Source organism: Chroicocephalus ridibundus, chromosome 2 (assembly GCF_963924245.1).
Source record: "Chroicocephalus ridibundus chromosome 2, bChrRid1.1, whole genome shotgun sequence".
Taxonomy (NCBI): domain Eukaryota; kingdom Metazoa; phylum Chordata; class Aves; order Charadriiformes; family Laridae; genus Chroicocephalus; species Chroicocephalus ridibundus.
The window spans coordinates 16,548,829-16,568,952 of NC_086285.1; the positions used below are offsets into that span (position 1 = coordinate 16,548,829).

At 39.2% G+C, this 20,124-nt stretch overlaps 1 protein-coding gene across 2 annotated transcripts in view; it reads left to right on the top strand.

Annotated features, from left to right (window-relative positions):
- The first annotated feature begins 10,581 nt into the window (after positions 1-10,581).
- KIF5B (kinesin family member 5B) overlaps positions 10,582-20,124 on the top strand; it is a 38,363-nt gene continuing 28,820 nt past the window's right edge. Inside the window, exons 1-2 of one of the 2 annotated variants that reach the window (XM_063324502.1) lie at positions 10,582-10,976; positions 19,765-19,852. In XM_063324502.1, the coding sequence (XP_063180572.1) occupies positions 10,851-10,976; positions 19,765-19,852 (214 nt within the window). In that variant the 5' untranslated portion in view covers positions 10,582-10,850. The remainder of the gene's footprint in view (positions 10,977-19,764; positions 19,853-20,124) is intronic. The other variant, XM_063324501.1, reaches the window with a different exon arrangement.

Consider the following 20,124-nt stretch of genomic DNA (forward strand, 5'->3'; position numbering starts at 1 on the left):
TTTTCTATTAAAACAACAAGAATTTGTGTGTTAACCCTTACGTTATTCTGTTAAATATTATACGTCTAAAATAGCAGCAACCAGTGCTGCTTCCTGTAGACCAGACTGCACCTTCCAGCAATGGAAGTAGGACTGCTGTATCTGTAATCAGTGTAATCTGTAATCCTTACACGGAAAGGACAGCTGCTCCAGATAGTCAATTCATGCATAAAAGACTGATACAATTACCCTTGCAAATCCTAGATTAAATGCAAAACATATATGCATAATTTTTTTTCAAAGCATATTAGGTCTGGTACTCACCTGTGCCACTGAAACCATGAGATGCTGATAAAGTTAGAGAGGGAAGATTTCCAGAAATTGTGAAGAGATTAAAGCAGTGTTCTTTCTTCTCCCATTTTTAAATTAATTTGGGGAATTATATCTGCTCTGGATACTCAGTCATCAGTACTTAATTTTATTCACAGTGAGAAATATATATATGATTTGAATATCACACATAAAATACTGACAGAATATTTGCAAAATAAATAAACACAAACTATTTACTTCTGAATAATGACGAATGCACACAACAATAGAACTGGAAATTTTCTGCACTTAAATGACATCAGCATATTGTTAATGCTGTTGATGATCTCTCTGAAAACAGGAGGAATTAAACTATTGAAAATGGAAAACACCAATATTGCTGACTTGAAAGTAAAAAGGAAGATTATGTTGATAAGGCTTAGAATTAACAGGTAAACAAAGATGGAATTTTATAACAGAAACTCAGAAAGGTCTGTTCCAGGGAAAACTTGAAAAAGGACCCTGATATCCTGACACAGATATTTGTTACAAGGCTGCTGCCTTTGACCAGCATTAAGAGCAATGTAAACTGAGCCTATAGTATACAAGGACTGTTGGTGTCTCATACTGAAAGTTTTACATTAGCTCAATTAATTTCAAATACATCTTCACTTTAGAAAGTATTCTGAAGAACTTCAAAATCTCTCTATAAAAATATTTTACAAGTTATTCTGAAAGTATTTCACTGATTATGATGAGTGAAAATATTTCCCATCAAAGTTTCATTTCAGTTTTTTTCCGAACATTTAAAATTTGTCCATATCAAGACACTCCTCCATCCCTTCGGGACCTAATATCAACACAAGATATCAGTACCAGAAGGAAAAAACCATGATATTTCTTATGTAAATGAAATTCTTGCTGTAAGAATTTAATTTCTGAACAGGCTACAAAACCAGTGCTCATCTGTGCTACGCTGCACACTTTGAGTATGCACATATATATATATATACACACACACACACACATCTCTATATACACCTCAAATGTTCGAACAGTAGGTAACTTGGATACCTCTAGTGATCTCAGTGTGACAGCATGAGGTCCGTGCAGACTAACTATCCTGCTAAGCCATGACCGGGTAGAGGTCCGGTGGATGGAGGAGCTAAAGGCCATACAAGGCTTCAGATCGACGGTGGCTTTAATAACCTTCTACAGGCTGATCTGCCAAGTTGCAACTGCCAATGAACCATGTGCTGCAGCTTCCTCCCTCTCAGCTCCCAACCTTCTTCTGCTATTCTAACCCTCACATACTCTTCAAGGGAAACCTTTAATCCCGCATCATTGAACCGTATTCAGAGGAATGGAGAGATCTATTGCCTTCGTGCTGCCTGTTAAATGCTCAGCCAGCGCAAAGGGCACATAGAAAATTCTAGCTTTGCTCATGTTGTGCTGTGTAAGTTCCAGCTACTGCAAGGGGCACTGTTTCCCATTTTAAAGAATAAAAACTTTATTGAAAACTTTATTATATTTCTTTCCCTTTTAGTTGGTGGCAAGTCTAATGCTTTTTGGGGATTCCAAAAATGGAGACTATAACAACTGAGGAATCCATTTCCTCATTTTTCCATCAAGTACAAGCCCTGTCTTTACAGCTGTAACCAAGGAAGGAAGTATTCTTTGCCAGGAACGATGATACTATTGTTTCTGAAAGAGGTGCATATGGACAAATCAGAATAAAAGTATTTAAGAGGTGTGGGAATCACAAAGACAATTTCAGTTCCACTATTCCATTTTTCCTCTTTATTTCTGGCAATGCTTTATTATGTTCTCCAAAAAATTAGGAAAACAACAAGGTTGTTGATGTCTAGTGATGAAGAAGAACTTAAAAGTACCATGGTCAAAAGGATTAACAGCTTTGAAGATGAATCCATGTCTTCTTAATATCAGAAATAAAAGGTTTTTCAGAAATTGTTCTCGCTGTTCTTTTTTCTTTGCCCATATTATTCACCATTTTGGTAGGCATCATGACAGAAGTGATTTTTCCAGATGATTTGGTAGCTGGAGTGATTGCCATTGTGGCAACTCTGGGAGAAAGAGAAAAACTGTACCCTGTCATCACTACCAGAGAAAAGAGGAGAGGAAAGCCATGAGCAGAGGCAAGGACAGATAAACAAACAGCAGCAAAATCATAAAAATCATTGAATGCAAAAACAATGGTCTTTAATGCTGTGAAGGTACTTAGGGAAGATAATTAAATATCATTAAAGCAAGGGGTAAGAAATGTGATATTAGTAGCTATACTTTTTTAGAGCTGCTTGAAATGCCTGCTGGCCATTGGGAAAGCAACAAATACATCAGGGAAAACCAGTACGGGGCTGGATAGCCAGCATAGGGCTATACAAAAGCTGAAAACTGACCCCTACATGAATAAAATATGGGTGTGATGGAAGTTTACTTCGGATGACAAAAGCTCTTTAGATGTTACCAGAAAGTGATTAGTACCTGTCTTATCCCTTACCTGATTTTTTTTTCTTTACTCAGCCACTCCTTAGTGTGCTAAATCAGCACTTTAGCACCAAACCTTTTGAATAACCACCAAGACCTGCTGCCTTCCCACATAGTAACTCCATGTCGTAAGATCTGGCAAATATCCAGGTTAAAAAAAAAGACAGACTTTTACTAAACATCTTGAAAAGCTGATGAAACCTCTCTACTGTATCCTATGGACAGCATGGAGCTTCATGAAAATATGACCCTGAGAAGATGAAGAAAACAGTATGAATTGTGCTATGACAAATACGTGTGCATGCATGCACGTGCGCACACACACACACCCCACTCCCGTCACTTATGGCAGCTCTCCAGCTAATGAAGACTCTTTAACTTCTCTGCATGCAAGGCACACATCCATTTATGGGAAGATTAGAAGTCAGGATGGTGAGTCTGCATGAGGTCAGCAGAAACTTAATATAAAAATTTGATTTTGAAGCACAGTTGTCCCACACTCTCAGCCCCCATGAATGCTTTTTTTTACCATTGCCAGAGAAATTTCTTCAGCATACAACTTGAAAAAGTGCTTTCAGCCTAGCAATTTCAAACTGGGCTCTGAAAGTCAGCTCTGTTCTGCATATCTCATGGGCCATCACCGACAATAAATGTCAGAATTGAAATAATTCTGTTGATAAAAGAACTAGGAAAAGGTTTGGATTCCTCTCCTCCAGCATTATTTCTGCAGAGCGTATAAAGTAGACAATAATAAAATATATTTTTGCCAATAGATTTCAGGCACCATTTTGAATATAAGCCTGTTTCAAATTTGCTGAGTAAAAAGCTGATTATGGTCATCTTTCTAAACAGAATGAAACTGTAAAAATAAATATGCATTCTATTGTCACTTTGTGTGTGTGTGCAGTGTTTTTTGATCCATGACCTAGACAAAAAGATCTAGCCAGGTATAATTTTTTGGAACAATATCAATGGGAGGCAAACCCCATACACCTTAAAGTGATTCTGTCTTTAGAAGCGTGACAAGCTTGGACAGCTAGCCGCAAGAATAGATAAATAAGAGGAAAGGCAAGATGCTAGCTCTGTTCAACCAAGCTTTTTAGGTCCTTCCCTAAGAAATCAACTAGACTTTCCCAAATACTAATATATTTTGAGATTTAGATTTTGAAGAAACATATGAAAAAATGGGGTTTGAACTGCTACATTGGGGAGGGGGGGGGTTATTCCTTTGATACCTGTAAATTCAAATTCAGAAAAATATGTGAATTTAGACTTTTTTTTTTTGCAAGTGCTTGATGAACTACTCTTAATCATAGTGGAGGCAAAAGTGTCAGAGAAGACACCATAAGCTCCATCAAAAGTTTCTCTGAATCACTGAACATAACACCTTGCTGAATCACCTGCACAATCTCAGGAAAGACAGAAGCTCTCAAGAAAACCAGACCCAGGGATTTCTTCCTCCACGCTCAAGATGGAACTTTGTATACAATTTCTCATACCCTTATAGCCAGCTATATGAGACCACTGGAGACACTGGGATGTGCTTTAAAGTACACAACATATATGACGCTAATGTATTTTGACAGATAATACATATCATATAGATATATGATCATAATACACAGCTTGACATTTCCCTGTCATTCAACCTACTTTTGGTTCTCTCCTTTCTTTGAGTCTGGGGTCTGAAGGAAGAAAAATTAGCTATGACCTAACCTGGATTACATTAGAGTGGTGATTTTTGGCACATAGAAACACTTAGATTAATAAAGCAAGGTGACCTATACAGCATATCAATGAGGAGCTGTGACTGACACTTTAAAGAATGCACAGTCTTTGGATCTACTGTTGATTGTAAAGTTCACAGTGTAACTTGTGTCCCCTAAATTTTTTTGCCATTTACAAGAGAAGAAATAAGCATGGTTATATTTTCAAATGTAAATCTTTTGTCCACGCTTTTGCTGCTTCCAGGCAAAGGACACACTTTTTCAGAAGAACAGCAATCCTTCAGTGAGAGAAAGCAACTCTAAAACGGGGCCAAATTAAAATGTGCATTCTGAATACACTGGTGTTACATAGTTAAGGCTGACTTCCATTTTGCACTTTGGGTAAGGATCTAGCCTTTGCTTCCTCTGAAATGCTAGTTTCACCACAAGCTAAGTACGTGGCAGAATGGTCATCTCAGTGGGAGTTCTTGTCATTTCTGGATGCAACATGAAATGCAAAATAGTGATGTTCATAGCCATGAGTGGACTGAAATCAGGCTGTTGTGAGACCTGTCAATACCATATCTGTACAGTTGGATCAGCCAAGAACAATTTTGTGTCCTTTTTAAACATTTGAATGCTAATTTTTGTAACGCTTGTCCAGTGCATAATTTCTTGTCTCTTAAAAAGCCTGGAAATTCCTCCATGTTACACCATACTGGCATCAATTTTGTTCTGCAGCACGTAAGCCAACTCTTTTCTGGAGTACCTCTGTTACCATGCAGACACTCCCATGACTGCACTTTAGGTCCATTGTCCCTGCCCCTTTCACTAACCAAGCAAATGGTAGCTATAGGGTGGTGTCCCTCTGCGTATGCACTGTCTGAGCTTCATCTGCTTTGTTGAAGGGTTCCACATCCATTTGCTGACAGTACAAAGTGAGGGATCTTAGATCCCATTCCTGGTGTTGAAGGTGCTCCAACAACAATCACAAATTTTTCTGCCTGGTTCATTTTGGTCCTCAAACTTGGCTCTTCTGCTTTACCTCTTCTATCCCAACTACTTTTCTTGATTCTTTCTGTGAATAAAGCCCCTTCCTTCTTGAATTCAAGAAAGTCATGCTCCTTGCCTTCAGCTCCAGCTCTCAGATCAAACAGATAGAATGCAAAAGGAAAGCCTGCTAAATCCCCGTTGCCGAGACATGAAGCAAGTTCATTTGTTCAGTGATTCATATATAGACATTAGTCACAGACAGTAGCTGTGATAGGATGGAGGTTTTACCTCTAGTAAAAGCTTCAGCAGGACCCTAAAGAATATGTTCATATGATTTTTTTTCCCAAGGTCAGTCTTGAGTAGTTCTAGATAATTAAAAACAGAGCCCTGATACGGATTTCCCCGCCAAATTTTGATCCTTAGGTTCTCTAATATAACTCCCACATGAAATAGTTCTAAGAGTTTTCCTTTAGCAACAATGACAAACAATGCATGTCTAACCCCGCTCTTTGAAATAACTAAACCATTTGTGCCACAACTATAAAAGGAATTGCTCCAGGCAAGCACAGAGCAAGCTAAGATACAACCCAGTGGTGAGTTTAGTAAGGGTTGTAAACAATGAAAAGCAACTGAGAATAGGGGTTTATGATGGGATATTTCAGACAACCGATGCCAGGTCTTTTTAATGGTTAAAAATATAAACAAGGTCCAAAAGTGTGTTCCTTCTTCAAGGATAATTCAGAGTCAATGCTTTAGGTAGCGAGCTGACAAAATGTTTGCATGAATTTGCACAAATTAGCTGAAATAAACATCTAAAAATGTGGTATTATTCCCAGAGCTTGCTTTTGCTTTTAATTAGTCTAAGTGTTGAAAAAACGAAATATGATCTTGGTGATTAGGGACAAAGTAGAGATTTTTCTGGGTTTTATGCATTTCCAGTTAAAAAGTAAAAATAAAACTGATTTTTAGAATTAGTCATATTTTTGTCGAGAAGAAGTTGATGTGTATCAGCAGATGCATCCTCAAAGTATGTTTCACCCTTCTAGTTCACATAAAAGCCTAAACTTGATTGGAACAGGAGATACATTCCACATCATATTGTTTGCTGGAGTGAAAAGAAGCTTTATAATTTCATAACTGAATGGGAGCTTCAAATAATCTAATTGGACTCCAATAGTATCTTAGGCCACTAAACTCCATCCACCAACCTGTTAATCTCAATAATTTACTTAGTTATTGAGTTCCTCAAGCTGAGTTGACCAGTCACAGTCTGTTGGTAAAGAGACTTTAAAATGTATTTGAATAAGCTACACGAACCATAAAATTTTGTTACTTTTAATTAAGCTTTTCCAGTGTCAGGTAATGATGCTAGGCTTCATAAATCATCTTAATAGCCTTTATTTAAAGAGAGTGTTACAAGCAACAAAGAATTTTGTTTGAGGTACACTGTATCTGGCAGATTAATCACTCTTTTGTCCTATAAATTGACTTGCAAATTCAGAATAAATTTGACCTGGAATTCACCTTAAATTCTCAGAAGTCATGTGCTATATTTTTCCAGCACATTGCAAATTAAAATGAGAAGAGCACTTGTGTTTGCATTAGGAGCAGTGAATGTCAACAAGTACTGTCAACTGATGAATCTCAGAATTTATTTCTTTAAAGGGCAGGAGGAAGCAGCTTTAATTTGCTTCCCCACCAACACCTGGTTTAAAGATTTATTCAAATATGTAATTTTTTTTTAAGACGAAATCAAGAGCACTTTTACTCTGCTGGGACAATTTTGATGGTTAATTACATCATTATCCAGATATAGTTTCACTGTAAGGCTCAGGTTTGCCAATTCCCTTTGCTTAACATGCCTTTATTGCTGGGAAAGATTGGAAATCTAAAGGAGCTGTAAATCATAAAAGAATTCCTAGAGGTTTATTGCACAGATCATAAATGGGAAGAAACATGGTTAGTGAACTAACAGACACAAATTCGTTAGATAAATTACTTTTAATAAAACACATTGGTCTTTACTGACCATAACTGATGTATATGGTCATACTAGGCTTAAATACCAAACAGAAAGATTCACTGTTTATGACAACTGATAGATCATTTCTTCTCACTACAATAGATTTGTTTTAAACAGAGTCTTTTATCCTAAATGACAAAAAATGTATGCTACAGACATCATTACATAACAATACAGAAGACACTAAATGTATTTCCAACTGGCAAGGAAGGAGGATTTTGCGACTGTGACAACATGGGAAACTTACCAGGATGTTTGGTCTCTGCCCTGTTTTCAAGAAAGTGACACCACATCTTTAAACACAAGTCCTCAAGACTGCTGTTTTGACATATATTAGTGCCAATAGAGATAACATACTGCCCTCTTTGAGCACACTGCATTGTTGTGTCACGCTTTAAGTAGGTCACGTGAAAGATGGTTGCTGAGTATTTGGAACAGCAGATCAGAGAAGAGAAACTTTATGACAGAATAAACGGATATGAGAGCACATGTTCAGTTCAGTAGAGCTCATTTAGTAAGGGCTCCCACAGCCAGTATGAGGGATACCATCAGTCAGTTCTCCTATGAATTTGTACAGAACCAACAGCTTCAAAGTGGGTAGTGCCTTCTACATAGTTCACACATGCTGACACTTTTTGTTTCAACATAGTTAGAATAATTACCTATGCGTGTGCGTATGTTGTCTTTGTGGAGTGTCTGCTGGTTGAAACTTTGAAAAGGTGAGCAAGTTTCTTGAGAATCATGTCATTATGAGGTTTCTTTCTCTACTGAGATGTTCTTACATTGGGTACTATATATCAGCAAGTGTAGTTAATGACAGAATCACAGCATCATAGAATAGTTTGGGTTGGAAGGGATCTTTAAAGGTCATCTAGTCCAACGCCTGTGCAATGAGCAGGGACAATGATACATCCCCTTTGCTTATAATTAGTAAGAACTAGAAGTTTCTTAAAAAGATTGGGGGAAAGGGTGTCTCAGCAGCTGAAACATACACCTCCGGGAGTAATAATCATGAAGTTAATTTTGCAGCTAGCACTTATTTTTCCTCATGTATGAAAGCAAATTAATTGAAAAAGTAGTAAATAATTTACACACCTTTCATGAAAGTAATAACCTCCTATCATAGGAAATCTGTGAGGATCCAAACCCAGCAGCTGTATAAGAACACTCCTAGCCGTGAGCATGTGAATAATCACAGAAACAGTTGAGTTAGATGCATTAATATATCTTGCTCACTGCAATACAAATAAATAATTTCTAAAGTAGCAATCAACAAAAATTGGCTTTCTGACACTTAGAGGCTAATAAGAACTATGTTTAAAACATTTTACTGAAAACACAGACAAACAGAACTGGAGACAGATGTCTCTATATATCATATGCTACATGTTGTGGAGCAGCACTGCACCCTCTAAAGACTGATTATATGCCTTGGCTTTACCAGACAACTATTTCCACATGTACTGATAGGTGGGGAAGTATAATTGTTGCTGCCCTGGATAAGACAGCACAGTCCTGAAGAATTTTTAACCACAGCAGAAAAATAAACTTGTTACAACATGAACTCAATTTAGAAGACTTAGCTTACCTCATAAGATAAACTAGGCACAAAAATATTTTTTGTATTACTGTGTGAAAAGAAGCTGTAGATGAAACTAGATTATTAGGTAATTCTTCTGTCATGTGGAGTAGTTTTGAAGCTGTGTTGACCTTGCACACCTATCCAAAGTGAAAACACACCATTGAAATCCCTAAACTGAGAAGGGTCTTGAAAACAGAGGATGCCCAATTAAAATTCTCAATTTTTTCCCCTTTTTTAATGAAAAAGAAAGTACTTTAAGGGAAGGACATTACTATTCTGAATCATTCTGGCGTACTAAACTTTACTGATTTAAGAGAAAGGCTCCCTTTTTTTTTTTTTCTTTTATTAACTTCAAGTATACTTGAAAATTTTCCAGTACAAATCATGATTTCTGTCAGGAAGCAGATGTAACTTAGCCAAGCAGCCAGTTTGTACTTTGTCCCAGTTTGAAAGTTCATACCTGGATGTAAGAGGTACAGTTGTAAACTTGTGAGACTCTTGAGAATCTCTGATCAGAAGGGCATAGCCGACACTTTTTACCTGGATACAATCCCTAAGTTTTGATTGACCAGAATTAGAGCTCCCTGTAAAAAAAAATAAACAAAACTTGCAATAAATTAGGCTTAAAAAAAATACTGTGTAGACTCTTTTTTAAAATTGGTGCGAGAAGGTGATGAGAGACTCTGTCATAGGAGGTGCCCCAAAAGTTGTGTGCTCTTCGGATCCCCACTCGCCCACAGAACACTGCCTGCTTCCCAGCTCGAGACACATGCAGGCACCAAGGTCACTTCAGAAAATACTAACAGCTCCCTGACATCTGTGAACACCTCATGGAAGTGGGTTTTTTTCCTTTTTTACCTCTCCGAGCAAGGAAAAAAAACCCAAAACACATAAAGAAATATCGGAGGTTTCTACCTCAACCGTCTGCTTTAAGACTTCACGTCACACTCGGTCTCTCAGTTTTCAGCACACTTGCAGAGCTCAGCTCTAAGCGGAACTGCCCCGCTCGGGCGTGCAGCTGGTGAGAGGACCGTGTCGCGACCCGCCTCACCGCCACGAGAGCCGGCGTCCGCCCGGCACCGGCCGTTAGCCAGCCTCAGGGCTGTGAGGGAGGGAGGTGTGACGGGGAGCGGCCCGGCTGCCGCTGCCGCTGCCGCCCCCGCCCCGTCAGGCAAGGTCTCGTCCCTCCTCGCAGCACCGTGGCCGGGCTTAACCCCAGCCCTGTGGCCGCAAACCGTGCGGAGGGAGAGCGGGATGATGGGGGGCAACACGGGGGAAAGGGCGGCCATGGTACCTCCTTCCCGCCCTCCCACCCCTGAGGGGGAACCCCACCCCCTGGGCAGCCCCGCCCCCTCGGCCGCGCGGCGATCGCGCGGGCGCCGCGCCCGCGAGCGACAACTCTGCCTCCGCCCCAGCAACGCCTGGCGCCTGCGCAGCAAGTCCCCGCCAGGGGGCGGGGCTGGGCGCTGCGGAGGGTGACGTCACCCCCGGTGCCCCACCTCCGCCCGGCGAGGGAGGGCTGGGGCTCGCCGGCTGCAGGCGCCGCCATGGCTGCCATATTGGGGAGGAAGTGAGAGCGGGAGGCGGTGGCGGCGGCCAGGAAGGAGCCCTTCCCTTTTCCCTTCTGCTCGGGCGGGCGCAGGCTTCCCGGCAACGGCGGCTTTGCGAGACCCTCCCGGAGCGGGTCGGCGTAGAGGCAAGCAGCGGGTGGCGGTGGAGCTGAGCGCCCCGGAGGCGGCGTTGGCCTAAGATGGCGGACCCGGCGGAGTGTAACATCAAAGTGATGTGTCGCTTCAGGCCCCTCAATGAGTCCGAAGTGACCCGCGGCGACAAGTACATCGCTAAGTTTCAGGGCGAGGACACCGTCGTCATCGCGGTGAGGGGCCGCCCCGGAGGGGAAAGGCGGGGGCAGCGCTGGGGCGGGGGGGGAGAGGGGGGATGTCAGGGGTCGGGGACCGCGGGGATGGGCGCGGTGTGAGGCGAGAGGGCAGGGCTGAGGCGAGAGGGGACGCCTCAGGAAGGGGGGTGGCCTTTGAAGGGGGGAAGAAGGGGAGGAGGGCAGGCAGAGCTCGTCTGGATGTGTGCACGGTCGGGCAAAGAGCAGGGAGCCAGTGGGGGCAGAGGTCCCCGAGCGGTGGGCGTAGGGCTGTGGGGACAGGCCAGTGGTAGCGGCTCGGGAAACCTTTGACGAAGGCTCTAGCGAAAGGCTGGGGACTTGAGGCGTGGGGTGAGGTCTCGCTGCTGAGCCCCGGGCACGGTGTGTCCGCGGAAAAGGCGTGGATTGCCGGGGGGGGACAGCGGGCGAGTCCCGGTGTGTTCCCCGGCCAGCCTGTCCCCGGCTTTGGCGTCCGCGATGAGTCTGACCGCTAAAGACGTGCTCAAAATGCATGCACCGGAGCTACCATCGAAGTAGTTGCCTAAAGAGAGTTTTTTGAGGGGGAAAAAAAAACAAAACGCAGAACAACAGTGCAGGCTCCAGTTCATTGGTGCTTGTCATCTGTGAATCAGTCTTCGTCTGATAACTTTTTTTTTTTTAATCAGAATAAACAGACCATTTGGCTTATTACGTGTTTGTAAATCTATTTTAACTGAAGTCACCTTGCAAAGTATGCGACCAGTTGTAAAACAGCCTGAACGTTACAAGGAAAAAGTTAATCCTTTCCTTTTTGTTCAATGTGTCATGTTTAGCTACAAAGTGGAACTGGAATATAAAACTAAAGTACAGTAGTTTATTGCCTGGTTTGGTTGGTATTGTACAAACACAGTTTATTCCCAATGTTTGTTTTATACTTGCTAATGTTTAATTTGTGTTTTCATATAAATAGTTTTCTCTCTAGAGACAGTACTGGTTCTGCATTGCTGAAAGTAACTTAGATGTCTGTTATTATCTGTATTCAAATTTTGGGTTTTATGCTCTGTTTCTTGAGGCTACCGATAATAGCTTTTTCGCACGGTATCTGAAGTTGAAGGAGGCGATTTAATAAAATACTTCTTTTAGTATGATTTACTAAATACTAGTGCTCTAGTCTGTTAATATTCAACTGAATTTGTCAAGAAAATTTGGAATTTCATGAGTCTGGAGCTACAAGAATGATGGCATGCTTGTGAAGTGAGGTAATTTGGGCTTATTTCGGCTGGCAGTTTAGTATCTTGGAGTACATCTCTTCCTGGGGTTGTACAGGTAAACTCCTCAGAGTGAGGAACTGAGCCTGGAAAATTTAACTAGAACAAATGATCTCACTTACATCAGTGAATATCCATTCATTGTGACACTACCTATTCTGTTTAAAATCCACGATTAAGTTTAGAATCCTTGATGTTTTCCAGCTTCTTAAAAATAAATTTTCCACTTATTTTTTCAGTAGCTCTAGTCTAAAGAGAACAGAAAACTTACATTCTTTAAATACTTTTTAAGTGTGCTTTAAAAATATCTGCAATGTAAATTGGGCTGAAGTGGTGCTATATCTGAGTAGAACAGTCTGATGGCATGCTTCTGAGGGATCATGTGGGACTTTGTGCTCGGGGTTAATATTTAGTGTTACAACTGTGCTTCGGTGTTTTCTGCACTGGTAAAAATGACAATAAAAAATCCTTTGGGGGTCCTAGGGCCAGGACTTATTGTGTCTGACTTTGGGGGAAAAACACCCCCCAAAATTATGAGATTGGGTAGCAGTAACAGTATTTGACTTCTGTTTCACGAAATTTTAATAAAGGATTGATATTTTGTGACTTTGTTTTTTATAATGGTGGATATATGACAATATCAACGTTCTCGAAGTTACGACTTGGTTCTCTAAAACTGTTGAGACAATGACTTTAACTTGTATTTTTTTTTTTTTTTTTAACAAGCTGACTGAGGTTTTACAAAGTTATGAACCTGCCAACCTGGCTGTAGCCAGCCACTTCTTGTGTGTGTTGTGGAATTGCCCAAAGGAGGATGGTAACAGAAACAGTCCCTCTCATGAAACAGTTTCTAAAAGATCCTCAATAAGCTGTATGTTTGGTTACTTCAGCTGTTTGATTTCTGTCTTTATTGCTACATGTCATATTGGCTGCCTATTGAACAATAATTGAACCACTTTTTTTTTTTTATAGCCGCTTTCCTCGGCTACCTGAAGGACTTGCACCTTCTGTGTGCACCTGGTTCTGTGCTGAAACAGTGAAGGCTTCTTTAATAATACTTGGGAGTTGCCTGTAATGGTAGATAGGAGGTGAAATCTAGGAGATGGTGGAAGCAGAGCTTATACCAGGCTTGACTCCTCTGTGGAGGAGGGTGGGGAGGGAAATCGGTGACTATAACCAAACCCTCCTGCTTCCTTGACTCCCCTGTCATCTCTGAGCTATCTATCCTCCTCCCTTCTCTTCCTGGCTCCTGTGTAATTACTGGCATGGTTGTCTTTCTGGACAAGTGAGTTGTTTTGATTTAGATAAAGTACTTGTTTTAATTGTAGCTAGTGTGTAACAGCAATTTGAAGGGACATATGGTGTTGGTCTGTTTTAAAGAACAGACTTTGAAGAAGTATTGTCCTTCCACAGGTTGAAAGCTTTTTAACAGTAAAGAGCTTTTAAATTATTAATTTAAGGGGGCTTCTTACCATTTTAATATTTTCTTAATTTTTTTTTATACTGGCTCTTCCTGTTAAGTAAATATAAGGGTTTTGTTAAAACAAATAATAGGGCAGCTTGTTATGAGTATATGGCTTTTATGTTAAATATCATAAATGTGCCTATATACAAAAATTGATAGCAATTTGCTCATGGATTTCAGGAATTTGAGTAAGATGAAACAAGGAGGAAATGCAAGCCTATAATATATATGATTATGTACTTTATTTTTTCAAATGTAAAACTGTTTGCAACTGGGTAGCTTTATAGTTCTGCTGAACGTATCTATACTTCTTTTTAAAAAAACATTTCTGTACCTGGTCTTTCTCATTTTACAACGGTGCAAAAGATAAGACAGATTACGGAATACGGTGACAATTGAGGATTTCGGGATGAAGCCTAAGCTGAAAACAGTACTGTCAAATAACTGAAGTGGTGAGGTGCTATGAGCATTCACAGAAATGGCCAGTGTCTGTCTGTTGTCCAAATGTTTCTAGTAATGATCGTAGTATATTCCTTATTCCTATGGCCTTTAAGAAGGAATCATGGCTGCCTGCCTGTATCTTCATATTTGTTTAGAGTACTGTGGGTTTTTTTTGTATGTAAGATGTAACCCCTGTGATCCTGGGAAGACCTTGAGACATTTAGCTTTCTTTTTCATTACTTTTTAAACTAGCATTGGATAGTAAATGAGAGCCAAGCTAGGTTTAAGTTACATTAGAATAAGATTAATGAAGATCACTTGCTATTACTGCAGCTTTTGGCAGCAGATTATTCAAAAGGAAAATGTAATTCATATGCATTGCTGAAAGAAAGGCTGTGCTGGACTGTATAAATGCAAGAAACAAGGTACATTCTCAAAACAACTTTTTTATTATTTTGCTAGCATGAAGGTAATCACTGTTTAATTAGACACACATGAATAAAAATGCTTAATGTCTACAGTGCAACTTAAATATAAATCGGAAATTGCATTCTGTAGCTGAAACAATAATATTCTTTCAGTGTTGCTCTGTTTTGTTTTTGGTTTTTTTTTCATTCTGTGAAATGGTGGATAATAGAGACCTTTTTCAGATGACACTGTATGATGATTTAACAGAAAACAAATATTCTAGCTTACAGTAATGTCTAAAGGGAGAGCCATGCTCCCTGGCTGCTGTACCACTTGCTTAGAAACACCTCACTCATCTCATACTTGTTGGCCATTCTGAAATTCTATGACCGTTTTTATGCCAGCAGTGCTTACTTCTCTGCAGAACAAACTCTTTACTAAAGCAAAGCTTGGCTAAACCTCTTGTTCCAAATTTTCTCTCTGTTTCTATGCTGGAAATTGGGTTTCCAGTCACATTTTTTCAAAAATAAAATGACGTGTCATTTTGTAAAGTCCTTCCGTAACAACAATAAATAACTGCTGTAGGTGTTGGTAGTTGAGTTGCATTATTTGCACAGAAATACAAAAAATAGGGCAGAAAGAGCTGAGAACCAATAACTGTTCTGTGTTGGCTGCAGTTTTGTTTCCACAGAGCTAGGACAAGAAGAAAATGCTTTTTCCTTATCCTAAAAATAAAATACTGATTTGGAATGGTGCCTTTTCACTCATTCATGATGTTGGACTCCATTAGGTGTGTCAAAGCAGCAATACCTTAGCTTAGTAATAGGAAGAACTGAGTCAGTTATTTGACATGGTGCTTTCCAGAAATTGTTCAGTGTGGGATTTTTCTTTTTCCATATTTTGTGCTGATGGGAAGAATGTTCTTTATTAAAGATGTGAAACTTAAAGGAGAGGTAAACCCATTACTTGAACCTCTTACCAAGAATAAGCCAACCATTGGTGGGTATAATATTGCTCTATCAGTCCATTCTAGCAAAAAACAGTAAAGGTCATCTGGATATGTTGTGGCAGAAAAATACTCTACTGATTTTTCAAGTAAATTTTCACTACTGACTTTGCTTCAGATACTAATTCACAGAAAATAAGGTAAACTAAAGTATTGTTATGAGTAACCAATTCTGTAGTTTACAGAAAGTTACAATGGGAAAATGAAAGATATTTTAAATTATTTTTATGGGAGATAACATTAAGTATTTCTAGGACTTTTAGGGTTTCAGCCTACTTGTGGTCAGGCTGATCACAATGAGGACTACACTGAAGGTACTGAGAAAAACTAACTTTTCTGAGGAACGGACTCATGCATGCTCCAAATTGTGTATAATTTTGATAGGCTGAGCATCCTTTTGTGTAAGGATAACTGATAACTAGCTTTAATTGTGGAAATGTGTACTTAAACATAGGCACTTTATTAAGATTCAGCTTAACTGCCACTAAATCATGTTGGCAGATGTACTTTTTTGAGGGCTGTGAAAGCGCTTGCAAAGTTTTTGCTGTTGGACCACATCCCCTCAGTACAAGCAATTATGGGAGCTGAAGCTGTCCTGTAGTTGATTACTGACAGAACAAATGCTAGGCAAGGAGCGAATGTAAATGTTGAGTTCTCTCTATTTGGAGAGAAAAAGTTAGAAGCTCTGCTCGTTTGCTTGATATTTTGTGTTGCTTAGAGGTTTTATGTTCTAAACTTTTTTTAATAGGATTTGAGAAATATTTCCTGAAAATTTCTAGAGTATGTCAAAGCAGCATCGTATAGTGGTAGTGATGCTGCGACTACCACTGTTATCGACACTATGTGGTAATGTTGCTTGGAACCTTTGTGTTTTCAGTTCCATCATAATATCTGATTGTTTACTAGTTGAGGAAGAATAGGCATCTGGTATAGAAAAAATATCTGACACTTTAATCTTTCTTGATTAATCTCTTAAAGGTAATGAGGAGGCTTTCTAGGGCAGGGTAATCTGTGTAATACTGTTTTAGCTTTGTTTACAGCAGAAAGTAGACTGTAAAGAGAAGTGGTAAGTCATAGTATTGCAGATGTCAAAGATGTGAAACCATATGAGTGGGAGTAACTTGTATTCTTAAAACATAATTATCCTGGAACCTGCTTGGCTAAACCTACTTGATTAGATATTGATTCAGTAATGATGGAGCAGGGGCATGCCTCTAGTGTGGGTTTTCACAGGTGTGATAATTGTACTGTGACCTGGGAGGGGAGGGAAATATGTAATTGGATTTTTGAGTGCTTTGAAGTTGTATTGTGGCTTCATCTAAGAACTATAATACTGAGGGCATGTAAACAAATATTCCACTTTCCACATGCAAGGGATGGGGAAGTGACAAGTGGTATAAACAGGACCCCTTGTGAGGATTATTTTGGGGGCCAGAATTCCTAAATTTTGTGGGTATGTTGGTAGCAGTTGTTAAGTTGAGGGAAATTTGGAATTTGTCATGTGCCTAGCAGCTTTCACTGTGTAAATAAAGAAGATCAACTAAAGGCAATACTGTCCAAGTGAGTCCTTGCAGCCTGGTTTTCTGTTCTTACTAGTCCGTGGTATTCATCATACATGCTATCTGTTATATTAACATTTTGTAAAACAAAAGAGACTGTAATTATATGAGATACTGTAATTGGCTCTGTTCTCTTACGAAGGCATTTGAATGGCAATTGGAGAGTAGATAGTCTAAAAGTATCCTGTCTATGGATTACTCTCAAATTATTCAGGATAATTTTCGTTAATGTAGATAAAGAAGAATAGTTCAATTCAGTCAGCCTTTGCTTGGCAGAAGAATTAAAAAAAACAAAAACAAACAAACACAAAAACAAAAAACCCAAAACAAACAAACAACCCCCCCAAAAAACAACAACAAAAAAACCCAACCCCCCCCCCCCCCCCAAAAAAAAACCCCAAAACAAACAGGAACAAACCAAATTCCTCTAAATGCTGTTTAAAAACTTAGAGGGAAAAAAAGCTTTTTCAGAACCTGGTGCAAATACCTGTAGATTGCAGGGTAGTTGCAAACTCGTGGAGGTTATGCCTACAGTCCTTTCTAAACAAGGTATCTTCCTGTACCAGAAACTAGGCTCTATATTTATTTTTTTATCTTTGTTTTTTGAGTTGGATTTCTTTGAAGTAAATAAAAAAACTCTGCTTTTTGGCATCAGAAGTATTCTGTAGTAAGATATAAATACACGATAATGTATGTGTATACATTCAGACACATATACTATGCAAATAATATTTGCATTCTAATATACTTTTCTGTCCTCATAGTTGTGATGCTGTATTTGGAACAGCAAAGATCAGATATGTTGGGATCTGTAAGAAATAGTGAGTATTGTTAACACTTGCTGCATAGACTGTCAGAAGATTGTATCCAGGAACTTTCCCTAATTCTTCCGAAATCAATGTAATTGGAATAATTGTCATCTATATATTTTCTGGAGCAGTATCTGTAGAAGAGTCTAACTCTTACAAGTACAAACACACAAATTACTAATGCTTCACAGATTGTTTGCAGTGATGTTGGATGCTATCACTCTTCTCACTATAGTTTTCCAGTGTGTAATGGTAAATACAATCCTCCAAAATGGTGTTATTTCAGTGCATACAGATATGCAGAAGTTGAGCATGAAAGAGATCTGATTAATGTTTTGTGATGTAGATGACTTGCAGTGCGTAGTGTAGCTGTGGAGTTGGAGTGGATATTTGTGGAGTTGGAGGCTTTTTGAAACTACAGCTGCTAGTGAGAAAGAAGATGTATAGCTAGTCTTACTTTTTCTACAGTGACTTAAATTTTTATGTAATGTGTTCTCAGTCTTCATTTTCTTACCTCAGGGTTATTTGAACTTGTTTGTCTTCTGGTGTATAATGGACTTAATTCTACTGTACAACGCATGAATTTGAGGTGCATTTGAAGCTAAAATGAGTAATCGAGAAGGCTTGTGATTTCCCTGCTGTGAAACAAGTGTTCTGACAAACTTCAGCACCTTAGGGATAGTTTCTGCCTACTGAGTGTTGTGGTTTCTTGAGCATATTTACACAGTGAATGCTGTAATTATTTTTTTCCAAGATGGAGCTCATCCACCTGACTTCAAGCCCTCTCAGCAGATAAATACGTGTTGAATCTAAAAATCTTTGTTTGGTGTTATGCTAGATGTTATTAAAAGGGAGGTCAGACTGTGGAAGGGAATGTGGTGGGTGGGTGAAGGATGGAAGCTATTATTGTTTCATTGATGGGGAAGCAGTTCCAGAATATCCTTGCGGGAGGATGATAATGAATTAAATTTAGGCAAAATGGAGCACTTAGGAGTTGCAGTGAGTTTAGCAATGGTAACTGAGCTAGCTCCTTTGTAAACCTTGCCTATCTGCTTGGCTACCTACTAAATCAAGCTCTGAAAACGCTACAAAAAAATTTGACCTCTCTAAGATGAGCATAATAGTCCATATCCTAATGGATTGTCAGTTGCTTAGAACTGCATTATGAACATCTCTTCTTTAAAACAAAGCAAAGTCCAACATTTGTTTCAAAAAGCTATGTCAGAGCTTCCTCTTCCAGAGTCTTCCAAAATGAGTCTTCTGTGGAAGGTTTCCTTTCTCCAAAGTGGCCTTTTGCTTCTGCTTATGGAACTTTTTTAACAATATGGAACTATTTTAACAATATCATATATGGGGAAATAATTCTTGTGCTGACTGTAGGTGACCCGAATGTTTCTTTTTGGTTTGAGGTTTTTAACAAATATTACCAAGACAGATATTCTACATGATGTGGTATAAGCCATTTTTAATAATTTAGGTTTACCAGAGTAAACCTGCTACCAAAGTAGAAGAGAATAAAGGGTTCTCAGATGTACAGACTGGGCATTTGTTTACATTGTAAATCAAGTAAATTGAGGTCATGTGGCAGAGTAGTTTTGGAGAACTGTTTAGATTGCATTTTGAAACCAAATATATTTCATTCAAGGCCTTACTTGTAGGCAAATGTGAAGATTTGGGCAACACTGTATAAGCTGATTTCCTTGCTACAGTCTTGAAGTTCTTAAAATAAAATAAAAAGTTGGGCTGAGACAGCATAGGCTACTTCTAAACAATATGAACATGCACCTTCTAGTTCTTCTTACAGTATCTGGTTTTTTTAATAGCTCTTCTATGTCTATTTTTTTTCCCTCCAGTCCAAGCCATATATATTTGACCGTGTATTCCAGTCAAACACATCACAGGAACAAGTATACAATGATTGTGCTAAAAAGATTGTCAAAGGTAAGGTGGAACAGCAACTTTAACCGTAATGCTAAGTCTCATATTTGTGTGGATTGCAATGTTGAAAACTGATACTTCTATTGTTCCCTTTTACCTTCTGAATGTTTAATAAAAGCCAACATGGATCATAGCAGTACAAAATCAGCCTGTAGTTGAGCTCATAAATTATGTCAGTGCTTAACCTGTTTTTTCAGTCTATTGCAATGTTTGATAACAGTTACCTGTCATGTTTTGGGTTTTTTGCAGTTGTCTGCAAAAGATTGTTAAAAACA